Source organism: Myotis nattereri (genome assembly GCF_964212035.1).
Source record: "Myotis nattereri genome assembly, chromosome: 5".
Classification (NCBI taxonomy): Eukaryota; Metazoa; Chordata; class Mammalia; order Chiroptera; family Vespertilionidae; genus Myotis; species Myotis nattereri.
This window is the reverse complement of record NC_138080.1, coordinates 19933983-19949945: the sequence shown is the minus strand read 5'-3', so window position 1 is coordinate 19949945 and position 15963 is coordinate 19933983. Positions and strand designations below refer to the sequence as shown.

The 15963-nt window shown below is 60.4% G+C and overlaps 1 protein-coding gene across 1 annotated transcript in view; it reads right to left on the bottom strand.

The window, feature by feature from the left end:
• Nucleotides 1-50: 50 nt before the first annotated feature.
• The window catches only part of CPAMD8 (C3 and PZP like alpha-2-macroglobulin domain containing 8), a 63190-nt gene continuing 47277 nt past the window's right edge, over nucleotides 51-15963 (bottom strand). The window contains exons 27-42 of the mRNA XM_081092820.1: nucleotides 14147-14228; nucleotides 12321-12477; nucleotides 12121-12195; nucleotides 11186-11351; nucleotides 10124-10210; nucleotides 9911-10047; nucleotides 9627-9782; nucleotides 9477-9539; nucleotides 8646-8830; nucleotides 7978-8065; nucleotides 6677-6751; nucleotides 5661-5766; nucleotides 5468-5578; nucleotides 4694-4903; nucleotides 3779-3893; nucleotides 51-1307 (exon numbers count right to left, since the gene is read on the bottom strand). Of these exons, the coding sequence (XP_080948946.1) occupies nucleotides 1286-1307; nucleotides 3779-3893; nucleotides 4694-4903; nucleotides 5468-5578; nucleotides 5661-5766; nucleotides 6677-6751; nucleotides 7978-8065; nucleotides 8646-8830; nucleotides 9477-9539; nucleotides 9627-9782; nucleotides 9911-10047; nucleotides 10124-10210; nucleotides 11186-11351; nucleotides 12121-12195; nucleotides 12321-12477; nucleotides 14147-14228 (1835 nt within the window). The 3' untranslated portion in view covers nucleotides 51-1285. The remainder of the gene's footprint in view (nucleotides 1308-3778; nucleotides 3894-4693; nucleotides 4904-5467; nucleotides 5579-5660; nucleotides 5767-6676; nucleotides 6752-7977; nucleotides 8066-8645; nucleotides 8831-9476; nucleotides 9540-9626; nucleotides 9783-9910; nucleotides 10048-10123; nucleotides 10211-11185; nucleotides 11352-12120; nucleotides 12196-12320; nucleotides 12478-14146; nucleotides 14229-15963) is intronic.

The following is a 15963-nucleotide window of genomic DNA, read 5'->3' as shown; positions in this document are numbered from 1 at the left end:
GGTGTGTGAAGTACTAGCTTTCTAAGATGTTACCACTGGGGGACTCTGGTGGGGGTACTAGGAACTCTGTATTGGTGTCATTTCTTACAAATGCGCGGGAATCTTGGGGTGCACGTGTGCAGCACCCTCCCCCCAACCTGCTCTGTCAGGTTGGGCTGTGGACGAAGGAACAGAGGCCTGGGGGCCAGATGGGAACTGGGCCTCAAGCTTTTGGGGCTGGCCCCCACCAAGGCGAGCTTTTATTATACCAGCAGGCTCTAGTGCGTGAAATACGGGGCTCGTCCAGTGAATTGTCCCTTGTAGATGGGCGGGGGCAGGGGGCCAGGGGCATGGGACACTCACTGCTGGTGCTGCACCAGAGACCTCCTGGCGGGGCAGCCACCTCGGGCCCTGGAGGGGCTCTGTGCTGCTCTGAGGGTTGGTCTGAAATAAATACCACATGGGGGTCAGGTGGGGGTCGGGAGGCAGGCGGATGGGAGAGGGTTACAGAAAGGAATCAGAGCCCAGCTGGAGTCCTGGCAGGAAGGTCTGAGCTTGCAGCTTCAGTGGGTTGTGGAGCTGGGGCACCCCCCTCCCATGGAGGGGGATTGTTCTCCAGGTGGGGTGCCAGGGGACGTGGGGTTCTGGGGTGAGGCCTTGACAGCAGTAAGATCTAAGTGCATCTGCCCAAGACTAAACATCAGGTGCCCCTGGGGCGGTGTGTGTGGGGACTGCGACCATCCTGGTACAAGCCTGGGTCTGGGTAGGTGCTGGGGGGGTGGGGGGAGGGTGCCTGGGGCCCGGGTTCCCCAAAGGGAGGCCGGGCTTTGCATTTTGGAGAAAGGCAGCCTGTTTCATTTCGAAGATGCCAACGAGAGCACGGATGCGTCCTTGATTTATCGAGTCCTGTCCTCGCAGAAACAGCACTTGGGCCATGAATTCTTCCCGGAAACACCCCTTCTCCCTGGAGCAGAATGTCCAGCTGAGGGAGCTGCTCTGGTCGCAGAAAGGGGGCGTCAGCCCTGGGATGGAGGCTGGGTGCCCCGAGCTCCAGCTGCAGTTGTGGAGTTGGGGGTCAACGGGCCTCTAGCCACCGCCCAAGGCCTTCCTTCCGGTGGAGGTGGGGGCTGGCCCCCCAGGAGGCCAGTCAGTCATCCCTGGGGCAGTCAGGTCTCTGCAGTTGGGTGTAGAGGGTTCATTGGGAGGTGGGGCCACCGGCCACCAGGCAATCAAGGGAGCTTAGTGGCCTCCTTCTTGCGGGGTGGACAGGAACAGGAAGCAGCCAGATCCGGTCCTGCTCTGAGCATTAGGAAGAGAAGCCGCTCTGACTGATGGGGAGAGAAGGAGAAAAAGGGTGTGGGCTGCCAGGTCTTGAGGGGCCCGGTGAGCTCTTCCCGGGTCCCGCCTCCTCCGCAGGCCTCCACCTCCGCAGGCCTGCACGTGGCTCAGCCACTGCCCCGCCGATGGACACAGCAGCACCTCCCCTAGGGGGCCCAGCCCCGCAGGCCCCTGGCCACCCAACTGGGCCACCAAGATGGGACAGGGCTTCACAAACTGAAAAACGATCTGAGGGCCTCAACTCAGCGGTGAAAAGGAACTATTGATACACAAAAACCACACGATGGATTGACCACACGATGGATGGAAAGGGAGCTCTGCTGAGTGAGAAAGCCAGTCTCAAAAGGGTGCCTACTCTACAGCTCCGTTGCCATAGCATTCCTGAACTGGCAAAATTACAGAGGGAGAACCGATGAGGCTGAGGAGGGGAGGTGGGGGCAGTGATGAGGGTGGCTGTGAAACACGGGTCCTGGAGGTGCCAGCTGTCCTGTGTCTTGACTGGGGTCGTGGTTACACAAATCCACACGTGAGGGGAACGTGCAGGCTCGGTTGCAAATGAGCGCATGTGGATGTGGTGACAGAGCAGTCAGATGGGCAGACTGGCCCTGGCCGGGTGACTCAGTTGGCTGGAGCATCATCCCACACACCAAAAGGTTGCGGGTTCGATTCTCAGTCAGGGCACATACCTAGGTTGCAAGTTCGATGCCTGGTTGGAGCGTGTGCAGGAGGCAACCGATCCATGTTTCTCTCGCACATCGGTATTTCTCTCCCTCTCGTTTCCTCTCTCTCTCTAAAAAATCAATAAAAACATTTTTTAAAAAGTTTGACAAAAATCCCCTCTCCAAAACAGAAGTGAAAGCAGACCCCTTGGGAGGCACTGGAGAGAGGGGGCAGATCCGAGGGGGGTGCCGACATTGGGAGAGTTCAGTGTGTATACAACAGCTGCAGCCTGGAGGTTGGGTGAGGACGAAACACGGAGACACACACCTTCAAGCGTGATACATTTTTGGCAAAGGGGTACAATAGTCGCCCCAAGTATAATGAAAAGCTTAAGGGTGTATATGGTAATCCCCACCCGGCCCCCAGAGCTACCACTAACAAAAATAAGGCTAAAAGGACACTCGCTAAATTAAAATGGAACTCTAAAGAAATATTCAATTAATCCAAAAGAGAGTGTGAAGGGAGGAACAGATGGGACAAAACAAAAATATTCCAGCAGTAGCCTTAAACCCAGCCTGTCAATCATGATATGAAAGGCACATAGAATGACGCCCCTCGGAAGCTCTTGCGAGCTTTGCTGAGTGGGGTCAGAAGCAGCCTTTGCCACTGGGGTGGGGCGGCTAAGACTCCCTTCGAGGAAGTCAGGGCTCAGAAGACAGAGCCCGAGGCCTGATGGTGCACCAGCCCCGAGCACCTGACACATCGCTGAGCTACTAAGTCTGCTGTAAGTCACCCCCAAAAGATAGGCCTCCTCCGGGACGTCTGCTCAGAAGCCCCCTCCCAGCCTCACCCCACCGCGCTCTCTGGTCTGACCACTTCCACTGGGGTGACAAAGGCTCTCTCCCTGACCATCTCCACGCTGGCTCCTCTGGGCTCTTTTCCAACTAGGTCTCTGGCTTTGGACTGCTGTGTTCATCCGGTTCTGTCCAATTGCAAGAATCCACTAAGTGGGTTTAGCCCGAATCCCCACCGTCCATATCTGATCACCCTCACACCTGTCAGGTGCCTCTCCCGCCCCCATCCACACCCCAGGGGACAATGTCTGATAACCCAGCCTGCCCTCAGCAAGAATCCTGTTGGGTTGGTTTAGCCAGATTCCCTCTTACCCCTGATGTTTCCTCTTAGTAATTTTCCATCCACTCACCCACCACCCTGCTTCCTGGCTATAAATCCCCACTTCTTGTATTCAGAGTTGGGTCCACTCTCTCTCCCCACTGCAAGACTCCCTCTACCTATCTCGATAACCCGCCCTTAAATAGAGCCTTCCTTGTGTTGTGAATATTTTTTTATTTTTAAAATTTTTTTTTACTTATTTTATAGAGAGAGAGAGAGAGAGAGAGAGATAGAAACATCAGTGATCCGCTGCCTCCTGCATGACCCCACTGGGGATGGTGCAGCAACCCGGGCATGTGCCCTGACCCCTGACTGGGAATGGAACCGGTGACCTCCCGCTCCATCCACTGAGCCACGCCAGCTGGGCATGAATATTTTCTTGGACAGGATCCCAAGCCCAGTGGGTCTCAGGGACAGGTCTGTCCTGGTCTAGTCCTCCCTGGGAGGGCTCACTCAGCCTCACCCGGCACAGACAGGCTGGTCTCTGCGTGCTGGATGAACATGGGTGGGGGAGACAGGATCCCCCACTTGTCCTGGAAACCCCAGAAGGCTGACCCCTCCATTGTCACTCCCATCCCTGCCTGGATCCAGGGCTAGTGGAGGAGGTGGGGGCAGACCCGGCGCTCACCTGTCCTCCGCCTCCCCCTCCAAGTCCAGGGCCTCATGGCTGGCTGACAGGGGCCCAGAGTCCAGGGGGACCGGGTCGTAGTTGTAGTTATAAGCAGAGGCTGGCATCGGCTGCTCTGGAAAGAAGGGGGACTCAGTAGGTAAAGGGTGCTGGATGGAGGGGGCCTGAAAGGCAGCCAGCCCAGCGGACAGGAGAGGAGATGCATGGCCCAGAGCAAGACAGGAGGTGAGAGGTCATGAGAAAGGGGAAGGGACACAGGTCAGAGGTGGGGAGATGCAGGAAGGGGGGGGGAGGGTAGGAGGAGATGCGGAGGAGGCCCAGAGCGGAGGTGGGGGAGGACAGGAAGCCAAAGGGACAGAGAGATGGGGGGGGGGGGGGCGCGGGGAGATGGGGCCACAAATAAGGGGGAAAGTTGAAGGGAAGGGGGAGAGACAGAGGGGAGGGAGCCTGGTTCCGCAGGGGGAGGAGAGACACGGATCCATGCGGTGGGGGAGGGTGGGAAGTGAGGGATTAAAGTAGGAAGCTGGGAAATGGAGAGGGGAAATAAGTAAGTGGGAGGAGGGGACTCAGATGTGTGTGTGGGGGGGGGGGGCGGGGAGGGGGCTCAGACAAACAGGAACAAGGGAAAGAGAGGTCCAAGGGAGTGGTAGCAGGGGCTGCTCAACCAGGCAGTGACCAGAGGGGTGGGGAGGGGGGAGGGGGGAGGGGGAGGGGGGGAGGGGAGTGAGTGATGCAGGACACAGTGGACGAGGTGATGGAGAGAAGGGGTAGGGGCTGGGGAGGAGGGGCGGGTGATACGGAGGAGGGGCGGGTGCTGGGGACGAGGAGATGGAGAGAAGAGAGCGTGACAGGGAGGGGGTGAGGCACTCCTGGGGGAGGCAGGATCCCCGAGGCCGGGCGCACGTGGGTCCTCACCGAGGGAGCAGCGGCCGGGGGGCGCGGGCTCCAGCCTCAGGCCCCTGCGGCAAGCGGCCTCCTGCAGGCGGCAGGCGCTGCTGTAGACCACGCCGTCCGAGCCGCACACCGGGTCCCCGCGGGCGCCGCAGTCCCGGGTGCAGTCGCAGCGCGCGATGGTCGCCTCCTCCTTCGGGTCAGCCGCGGGGCTCCGCTCTCCAGGGGACCAGCCTGGGGAACGAGGTCAAGTCGGCGGAGCCCAGGGCGCCCCAACTCCCCACCGGCCTGCGTCTCCGACGAGCCTGGGGCGGGGGCGGGGCCCTGGGGCGGGGCCGCCCCCCTCCGCGTGCGGGGGCCGGTGCGCGGCGGTTACCGGGGGCTCTGAGCCTTAATCTAGTGTCATTTCGTTCAAGTATCTGCATAGTGCTCACTAAAATAAATTTTAAAATTTAAAAGGTTTAAATTAAAACCAGTTCAACACGTTTGGGAAATCAAAGGCCCCAGGGACCTCGTGGAGGAGCCGGAGGCCAGGGCTCTGCACCCGCCCGGGCCTCACACGGCCCCGCCCCGCTCAGCCCCGCCCCGCTCAGCCCCGCCCCGCTCAGCCCCGCCCCGCTCAGCCCCGCCCCGCTCAGCCCCGCCCCGCTCAGCCCCGCCCCGCCCCGCCCCGCTCAGCCCACAACTCGCGCCTTTGACAAGCTGGGGTGCTCCTGCCTCATCACGCCGACCCCTCTCTGCCAGGCCAGCCCCTGCCCCGCAGATCTCAGCCCCCCCGGGCGAGCCCCGCGCACTCACCAGGGCCCTGGGCCGCGGAGCGCTCCACTTCGTTGCACGCGGGCCCCGCGCACAGCTCCCGGGCCAGCGGGCTGCGCGCGCTGACGTTGTAGAAGCGCGTGGCCTCAAAGGCTGCGGGGCGAGGGGGATGGTGACCATGGGAGGGGGTGACAGGTGAGGGGCAGAGCTGGGTGCGGGAGGGCAGCGGGCCTACCGGGCTCGTAGTAGTCGTAGATGGAGATGGGCAGCGCAGACGTCCTGCCCACCACGTGCTCGCGGAGCGCCCGGAACTGCACGCAAGTCAGGCACTGGCTGGAGATCTGCGGGGCAGCGGGCGGCTCTGCTCGGGCTCGGGCTCGGGCTCGGCTGGGTCCATTCGGCCCAGGGCCTGAGCTCCAGCCTCCATGCTCCTTGGCACCCCAAAGCGTGGACCCAGACTAGCTGATTTTGGGGTACCCAGGAGAAGTGAAACAGAAACCTGGTCCCATTTCAGTTTGTGAGTCCTTTTATCCCCCCCAAATAAGTCTCAGCTGGCCTTTCAGCTCCCCAGTCCTGCAGCGCCCCCCCCCCCGTGTGTGACATCACCTCTGTCTAGTTCCAGAGTGTTCATCACCCTAAAGGCAACCCTGTCCCTAAAGCAGTCACTCCCCATCCGCCCCTTCCCTGTGCCCCTCCCTCATGCCCTGGCAACCACCACTCTGCTTCCTGTCTCCATGGATCTGCCCATTCTGCACATCCTAGATAATAAAAGCATAATATGCTAAGTGTCCACCGCTGGACCAGTCTCTATGATGCACACTGACCACCAGGGGGCAGATGCTCCAACCGATGGCCCCTATCGGCCCTAATCACTGGCCAGGCCGAGGGACCCCACTGGTGCAGGAATTCGTGCACAGGGCCTCTAGTTTCATATAAATGGGATCACACACTATGTGGTTTTTTTGTGCCCCACCTCTCTCAGCACGTTTTTGAGGTTCATCCACATTGTAACCTGTGTCAGTGCTTCATTCCTTTTTGTGGCTGAATGCTATATTCCATCCACCCCCAACTTTTCCCACCAAACCAGCTGGCTGGGCACACCATCCGCTATAGCAGCTGTGCCTGATTACTCTCCCGGTTTCTTTCTCACGGTATGAGATAGCTGGAGGAGTCACACTGGACCATGACCGCTGTGCCCTCCCCAATGTGGGTGCTGAGGAGGCCTCTGCCCACCGCCCCAGCTGGCAGTACCTCATCAAAGTAGAAGAGAACTCTGCGTCCGGCCACCTCGTACCTCTTCAGTGCCACATGCTGGCCCCGGAGCAGCTGGTGAGGAAGCCAGAGGTCAGGGTTCCCCCAGACCCTCTGCCTGCAATGCTTGCTTCCTCCCCCATCTCTTTGGCGCCCAGTCTGGTCAGTGGGTGATAGGCCTGGGGAAGCTGGGGCCCCAGAGGCTGGGGGGGGGGGGTTGCCCACTGTCATCAACAAGTCCCTATAGGCAGGGTCCAGGGGATGACAATTAGTGCTCCCCAGGCCCTGCAGACCCCCCAGCCCAGGAGAGGGCACCCAAGGCAGCCCCTGTCCCTAGCGGTGCCTCACCTCTTCCTGCAGCCTCTTCCCATCCAGCTCCAGCCCCGGGTCAGGTCTCCCTGTGGTCCCCCAGGGACCTGGCTGAGCCCTGTCACCAGCTCCTGCCTCACCTGCACCATTCAACTTCCTCCCTCCCTCCAGCCCCCCTGCCCGGCCTGGAACCTCTTTTCGGTGTTTTTTTGTTTGTTTGCTTTTATTGATTTCAGAGAGGAAGGGAGACGGAGAGGGAGAGAGAGAGAGAGAAACATCACTGATAAGCCCATACCCAGATGGCACACATAGTGGGCTCTTTCTAACACTAGCACGCCCCACACTGGGGATCAAGCCTCCTGCACACCCCACACTGGGGATCAAGCCTCCTGCATGCCCCACACTGGGGATCAAGCCTCCTGCACGCCCCACACTGGGGATCAAGCCTCCTGCATGCCCCACACTGGGGATCAAGCCTCCTGCACGCCCCACACTGGGGATCAAGCCCGCAACCCAGGCATGTGCCATTCACAATCCCGGGGAAGTGAACCGTGACCTTCTGGTTCATAGGTCAACACTCAACCACTGAGCCACCCCTGCCCCAGAGGCTCTGTGCTGGTCTCCTCCTTCCCCTGGTACTCCTTCCATCTCCCCCTCCCCACACTGTAGACCACCTTGGGTCCAGGCAAGACAGTCCCCCACTTTGTGCACCTCCCCTCCCCCACAAAAGAGGACATGAAGCTGGTCTCTCTTAAAGCAAGTCTGCTGAAGCCCTCCACTGCACGGCCGGCCGGCCCGGAGGAAGACTCACCTAATCAGAGAGCCCCCCGCCGGGCCCTCAGCAAATGGCCAGCCCAAAAGCACCAACTCTGCCCAGAGAGTGGGGGGAAAACCCATCAACCAACCTATTTTAGGAAGTGCTGGGAATTGGCACTCTGGGCAAGACCACCGACCAGAGACCCCCTGGCCTCTGCCTGCCAGAGCCGCCTTACCTGCTCCAGGCTCTCCATGTCCGCCCGCAAACCCGACAGCAAGGGCACCTCCAGGACAGCCATGTTGGAGGACCCTGCATGCAGCCACCTTCCGATAAGAGGAAAACAGGCTCAAACTCAAGCCCCCTGGTGGAATTCACGGCCCCCTCCGCCCCCCACCACCCACGTGGCTGACGTCCTGCTCTGGTCCTCACTGGCAGGCCATCTGCACACACACGGTTTGCTGGTCATCTGTCCGCCCCTTTCATAGCTGAGACACTGGGGCCATAAGGAGAGGGCCTTGCTGAGGGTTCTGGGCCTGCGGGGAACCTAGTCACTCTCAGTGCCAGACCTCCGTCTCCCCTTCTTTCACATGGGATGTGGCGCTGGCCTCTGGGGCCTGCTCCCCTGTGCTGGGCGTTGGTGACAGGAGGGAGGCTGGCATTCAGAGAGGAACCTGCAGACTGCGGGTCCGAGGGTTCAGGGTGGGCACCACCCCTGGGAGGGTCGGGAGGCTCCCTGAGGATTGAGGCCTGAGCGAGCCCCTACCCAGGTGGCACACTGGCAGGCTGGGGGCCCAGGGCAGGGCAGGTGCCACCGTTTGGGCTCCCAAATCATTGGTGTTTGCAGCCAATACCGTCTCTGTCCGGGGGCTGGGACTGACACAAGCGCAGGGCAGAAGGCCTCACCTGGTGCACACCTCCAGGGTCACCTGGTACTCCTGGTGATGCAGGTCGGCTGCTGGGTCGTCATCGTCAGCTGAGGATGCTGGTGCTGGGGGCCGGGGCCGCTCAGCCTCGGGCTCCTGGAGATTCACGAACAGCTGGAAGGACGGCTTGGCCACTGGGTCTGGCACATTGTAGCTGACATCAATCTGGGGTGGGTGAGAAGACCGAGTCTGGGGGCCCTGGGAGTGTGTGTGTGGGGGGGGGAGGGGGCAGGGCAGGGACAGGTGGGAGAGGACAGGATGACGATGACAGTGACATCAACAACAGCTCCAGGGACTACGGTTACTCCATTTAGCCTTGAAATGCCCAAAGCTGTTTAAACAGACCACCATCCCCTTTTTACAGGCCTCAAGCCAGGTCTGCCCGCCTCCAGGTCTCTCTCTTCTACCTCCGCTGAGACCACGGTGCCATCTGGGCTCCCACTTTAGAGATGGGAAGGCTGAGGCTGCGAAGGTCTCCAGGCAGACTTGCCTTCTCCCCACTCTCCAGAGCCCGTGAGGCCATCCTGCCCCAGCCCAGAGCTCAGCTAAACCTCAGGACTTGGCGACAGAGGGGCTATAGGGAGGGCCAGGGGGAAGCCAGTCAAACGGATCTTTCTGGAAGGACCTGATACCCAAGGGGACATGTGGTCACCTTCGTTGGGCCCTGCCTTGGGCAGGGCAGGCTGTCGATGGGGTGCTGACAGTCTGTCCTGGGGTCTCTCTCACATACTCACCCCGCATGCAGAGCTCAGAGCTGCGGCCCACCCCTCCCAGGGTCCCGGGTTCCAGATGCCCCTGTGAGCACCCTCACCTGCATCAGGCAGCAGCCTTCACCCTTGGCACTCACAAACAGCCCGGTGGGGAGGCTGGGGATCTGGGGAGAGAGGACACTGTGATCCCCCCGCAGACACACATGGGTGGGCAGGCAGCTGCCCCCACTCCCAGCCCTGGGAGCACTCACCACGGCCGTCTGCAGGACCTTCTGGTTGGCCCTGTGCAGCTCGAAGGTCTCCTGGTAGTCCAGGTTGGTGGAGGCCAGTGAGACGGTGAGGTTGACGCTGCCAGCGTAGGACAGGATGGCATACTCTGCCAAGGCCTGCAGAGCCACACAGGTGTCCTGGGGACAGAAGGGGAGGCTGCCCTCAGCGCCACGACCAGGCTGGCCAGCGGCCCCTCGGCTCCCCCTCCTGGACGGTGCTGACCCTGCCCAGACCCGAGCCCCTTTCCTGGCCCTGCCCGGCTCGCCTGGGTGGAGGAGAAGCCCCCCAGGGCGTTCCGCTGCTGGGACAGCCACTTCACCACGGGCAGGGCCGCGGCCACGTCGCCCAGGAGGGTGTAGGTCAGTAGGGCGTAGGCCGTCATCTCCACATCCGCCGAGACCACTGCAACGGGAGAGGTGGCCGCCAGGACCCAAACCCCAGGGCCCACGGCAGGCAGCGGGGGAGGGGCTGGCAGTACCTGCCTGGGGGACCCCGTCGCTGAAGCTCAGGAAGGTGTCCTTGCCCCGATCCTGGGAACCCGTCAGGCTCCAGTGGGTGACCCCGTCTGCAAGGCCAGGACGGATGAGGGCCACACCCCAGGGCATTCAGCCTGGCATCCCAGGGTGGGCATCAGGGCACGTGGTCTCAAGAAGGGGCCCAAAGGCTGGGCCCCACTGGGGGGAGGGTGCCCGGCAGCGATGCGGGGACAGGACGGGCCTTGGGGCTGTCTCAGATCGGCAACTACGTGACAGACCCCGCCTTCCTGTACCCCTGGCGGCATCACTAACCAATGGCCTCCCTCCTGGCTAAGCCCTGATGTGTCCCAGAAAGCCACTCCCCACTTGCAAAGGCTCCGTCCTGTGAGCTGTGAAAGGCCCTCAACCCCTGAACAAACCAGGCCCCCCGCCCCCCATCCCTGCATTTAGTCCCAAATAGACACCAAGCAGCCAGCTGGCTGCTCTCAGAGTTTTGCTTTCTAACTTTTTTCCCCTTAAGTAGCAAAAACAACTTTCCAGGGGATGTCTAGAGCAGGAAAGCCAGGATGGAGGCTCAGCCCCAGTGCGGCTGCTGGGAATACGGGGGAGGCGGGAGTGGGGGCAGTGATGGGGAGGGGACTAGTGTGGGGGCGTTCAGAAAGGTCACAGGTCAGTGGCGACTGGCACTCCCGGGACACAGTGGGTAGTCATTTTGTAGTTGGGGAGACTGACACCCTGAAGACAGAAAGACTGCCTGAAGCTCACCCGGTGATGGGGGTAGGGTGAGGACCAGCCCCTGCCAGGGGTGATTTAAGGAAGCCTGGGGGACCCTTTGCTGGGGATCCCTGAGCAGTGTCCTCCCTGGTGTGGGGAGGGGTCCAGTGTTCCCTATTTCCTGGGGGGAGATCGTGATGCTCAGGCTCAATCCACGTCATCAAATGACGTCACTAGGAGATGCAATCATAAGTGAATAAGCCAACAAAGTAACGTGAGCACGAGATGCCTCCTATTCCCATCACATGTGTCCATGCACTGTTCCCTCGGGTGGCAGGCGCGGGACCTACCCTGCGTGATGGCCAGGCTGTGGAGCTTCCGCAGGGCCACGGCGGCTGCCGGGCTGCGGAGCAGGGTCAGCGCGTAGGCAGTCAGGGCGCTGGTGTAGGGGTCCGAGGCCAGGGCCACGCTGGACTCCAGGAAGCGCCGCGCTCTGGCAATGGCACCCCTCTCCTCCTGGGGGAGGGGGCGTGGAAAGTGCAGCCCTGAGAGATCACTCTGCCCCCACCCACCCCCCACCCAGCACCCCCACCTGCGTGCCAGGGGACAGCGCCAGGTGGCTCACAGCCCCTTGCTTTTATGTTGGTGCCAGCATTTCCTGAATGAAGTCCGAGCACAGCAGATCAACCCAGAGCAGCTCTGGGGACACAGGCAGAGCGCTGGCCGCCCACCCACCTCCCCTCGTCACCACGCTGGCCTCTGAGACCCACTGCTCGGCTTTTCTCATCTTCAAGGCCTCGAATCAATGGTCGCCTCCTCCAGAGAGTCCACCAGCCCTGCTCACACTCACCCACCCCCACCCCCACCCTCCAGTGTGAGTTGCTGGAGGACGGAAACCCAGTTAATTGCCCAGTGATGGGCTAGGTTCAGGGAAACTGCCTCAAAATAATGGTTAAATGGAGAAATGAGTGGTTGGAAGCATTTAAGAATTAGCAAATGAGCCATGTGTTCCCGTGGACACCAGGGAAGCCGTGGAGTTAAGCTGACTCTGCTTTAGTGTCATGAAAATTGCAGAAGGCAGGCTCTCCCCAAGCTTCCCATCTTCAGACCAGGACAGAGCGTGGGGGCTGCTGTGAAGGTGCGGTGTCCAGATGCACCCTGTACCTTCTGGGGCAGGTGCCAGGGATGACACAGCAGGGGACCCAGACCCAGGCCTGGCCCGCGCAGGCCAGAGGGGAAACCCCTCCCCCGTTCCTCCCGCTGATCTCTCGGGCCCTGCGCTCACCTCCGAGGCCACATCCGTCTCCAGAAGTGCAGCCACCACATAGGCCGTCAGCGGCACTGCTCCATGGATCCCGCCCTGCAAGAGGATTCCTGGCTGCACCCAGACCAGAGGGGCAGCCCTCCCCACATGGCCCGGCTCGGCAGCACCGGGAGCAGGCAGGGCAGGGCCAGCGTCCGAAAGGAGGCCCGGAGGCCGCTCACCTGGATGTCCTTGTTCAGAATCCTGCCTGTGGCTGGGAAGGAGCCGTCCACCTGCTGCTGCCGCACGATCCAGCCCTTGGCGGCCGCCAGCTCCCGGGGGTCAATGAAGATGAAGCTTCGCGCCTGGGCAAAGGACTTCAGGACAAAGGCTGTGAGCCTGAAACAGGACCAAAGGGGCTGGGAGGTGCAGAGCAGGGTCGCCTCCCACGTGCCCGCTTGGGGGCTGGGGGATGCTCACCTCCTCATCGGTTAGACAGGTGAGCCCAGTCTGCCCGTCCGTCCGGGGCGGCTGAGAGCACTCGGGGGAAGTGTGTGGGCACCCAGCTGCCCCAGTGATGGAGCCAGTCTCCTTGCCAGACCCTCTCTCTCCGGCACCCAAGCCCTCCTACAAACTGGCCCAGCCCCACCTCCCCCTGCCATGTGCATCAACGGTAAAGCTAAGACCGCGGCCTGGCACACAGGAGCACCCACTCGGTGAACAAGTGGATGAGCGAATGAATGAATGAACACGAAGTGAATGCACGGGCGCCCGGGAAACCACCGGTAACTGATCCTGAGTTTTAAGGCTTCGAGGCTGGACACTCCCAGTCAAGTATTTAGGGAGAAGCGCGGAGAGATGGTCCGTCCCGATGGACACCCGGCTCTGCTGAGCACGCCCACACCCTTCCCACTGTTCCTTGGATCCCGGTCCTGGATGTATAGTGAGGAAACAGGCTCAGAGAGGTTGGGCACCTGGTCTAAGGGCACACAGCTCACAAGAGACACAGCCCCGTTTTCCCAGCTCCAGGTGGATGCCGCTGCCGCTGCCTGTGCTTCCTGTAGCCTCATCCCAAAGGGCTCTTCACAGGGGAGGGGGAGGGAGAGGCCTCTGAGTGTCACGTCGCAACCACAGGGGACCTGGTCTTGCTCACTGTGTGCGTGTCCGCAGGGGAAGGTGTGTAACGAGTCACAGCTCACTGTTCCTGACAGGCGGAGGCCCCTGGGGGCTGCTGGGGCTTGGCCAGCTTTTGAAGAAGGAGTCAATGGCTCTGGCCACCCGGGGGCGGTGTTACCGAGGCCGTGCATCAAGGGCCATCAGCAAATCAGGGCCCTGGGACCAGAACTGGGACAGTAGACAGGCTGCTGGGGGATGGGAGACTGGGCAGGTCTGGAGCCACGTGAGCGACTCCGTCACCACAGGCCTCAGCCGGGGGTGTCCTGCTCCCCCGGGCCTAGGCACCGAGATTGTGCAGTGGACGCTGTCGGCTTAAGGACAGGGCATCTCCACACCCACAGCTGCTGCAGGTGCCACCAGGCTGGTGCTTTGGGAGGAGGGCCCCTGGGGACAGTTGGGGGTGCCCTATAGTCTCTGTAAGCCCCAAAGTGGCCGGGGCAAATCCACAGACTGTCATGGTCCGAGGATCCCAGGGAACAAAACCCGGGTCTGCCCAGCCCCCCACTGGGCCTGCCCTGGTCACTCCAAAAGTCAGAGGGAGCCCCTTGCCAGGGAAACCGGATGCCAGGCCACTCCTCCCGAGCACCCGACCCAGACCTCTCCATCCCCATCCTCCGGTCCAGGGGGCCCGAAGGAGGCCCAGAGCACCCAGACCTGTTCCCAAAAGGCCGGAGAACTGGGGGCTCCGGGTCCCAGGAGCTCCGGGTCCCAGGGGCTTCGGCCACAGCAGCAGAAAGAGTAACAGTAGCTCCCACCACCCACACCACACCCAGGGCCAGGCAGAGCCTCCACTTGCCAGGCAGGCTCCTTGGAACCCTGGGGTCAGGCCCCGAGTCCTGGCCTCGCCGTGCTGGACGAGGCCCTCTGTGGCAGCGCCGGCCGTGGGACTCACCACATGCTCCCTGAGGCGTCCCGCTCCCCGAAAGCACTGTAGGCGCCATCCCGGTGCTTATAGGTCAGCTGCCGCTGGTAACCTGTGGGGCGAGCAGAGGTGACGGCATCCTCTGCTGAACGGCCTGCCCCGGGCCGGCCCATGTCCCACCCTGGGAACCACAAACCATGCCACAGCCACATCAGGGATCCTTGAAACTGCCCCATCACAGCAGGGCTGGCCAATGTGCACCATCTCGGGGCAACGCCCGCCCTCCATCCCCAGAGGTGGGGTCTGCTCTGCCCAATGGAGACGCCACAGTAATCAGAGCAAGAGAGCGACGGGGACAGGAGGGAGGGGGGGAGGGAAGTCAGGCAACTACGGGGGCCTCCAAGCTGGGCATCAGGTCTTATTGCGAGGCCAGCAGGGGGCATGGGCAGTGCAAGCCCTGCAAGTGATTACAAACTGAACAGATCATGAGACTCAGAAATTCCACTCCAGCGATCTTCCGCGTGTCTTTACCCAGCCCAGGAATGGGACCATGTGTGCAGCACCATCTAAAAGTCCCGAGCGGGAGACCGCTCCATGCCCATCAACCCACACACATCGTGGTCCCTCTACACAGCAACGGGAGGTGAAAGGACCCCCGTCCCCCAGCTCAGGGAGCGATTCTCTCTCTCTCTCTCTCTCTCTCTCTCTCTCTCTCTCTCTCTCTCTCACACACACACACACACACTCACACATGGCGCAGGCAGGTGCACGCTGTGGATGCCCTGGTCAGAGCACCAAGAGCAGAAAGCTAATCTGTGCTACTCAGGGCAGGAAAGTAAACACAGATCCAACTCCGATATTTTATAGGACTTTTTCTATTCTAAATGCTTTTTTATAATATTACTAGAGGCCTGGTGCATGAAATTCATGCACAGGAGGGGTCCCTCAACCCGGCCTGCCCCCTCTCCAATACAGGACCCCTCCGGGGATGTCCTACTGCCGGTTTAGGTCCGATCCTAATTGCTCACCTGCCTGCCTGCCTGATCGCCCCCTACCTGCTCTCCCCTGCCGGCCAGATCACCCCTAATGGCCTCAGCCCCTGCCACTGTGGCTTTGTCTGGAAGGACGACTAGAAGACGTCCAGTCTACCCAGTCTAATTAGCATATTACCCTTTTATGGGTATAGATTATATTGCTCTTGTTGGTTAAAAAAAAAAATCTACCCAGAAACACCAATCAGAAAGGATATATGCACCCCTATGTTCATAGCAGCACAATTCGCCATAGCTAAGATCTGGAAACAGCCTAAGTGCCCATCAGTAGATGAATGGATTAGAAAACTGTGGTACATCTTCACGATGGAATACTATGCTGCTCTAAAAAGGAAGGAACTCTTACCATTTGCAACAGCATGGATGGAACTGGAGAGCATTATGCTAAGTGAAATAAGCCAGTCAATGAAGGAAACATACCACATGATCTCACTCATTCATGGATAATAGAGACCATTATAAACTTTTGAACAATAATAGATACAGAGGCAGAGCTGCCTCAAACAGATTGTCAAACTGTAGCGGGAAGGTCGGGGAGGGTTGTGGGGCAGGAGGTAGGGGGGTAAGAGATCAACTAAAGGACTTGTATGCATGCATATAAGCATAACCAATGGACATAAGACACTGGGGGATAGGGGTGGCTAGGGGACTGTCTAGGGCGGGGGGATAAAATGGACACATATGTAAAACCCTTTGTAATACTTTAAGCAATAAATAAAAATAAAATAAAAAATAAAAAAATAAAAACCAAAAAAAAAAAAATCTACATTTTTAAAAGATGCTGTTCTTTCCCCT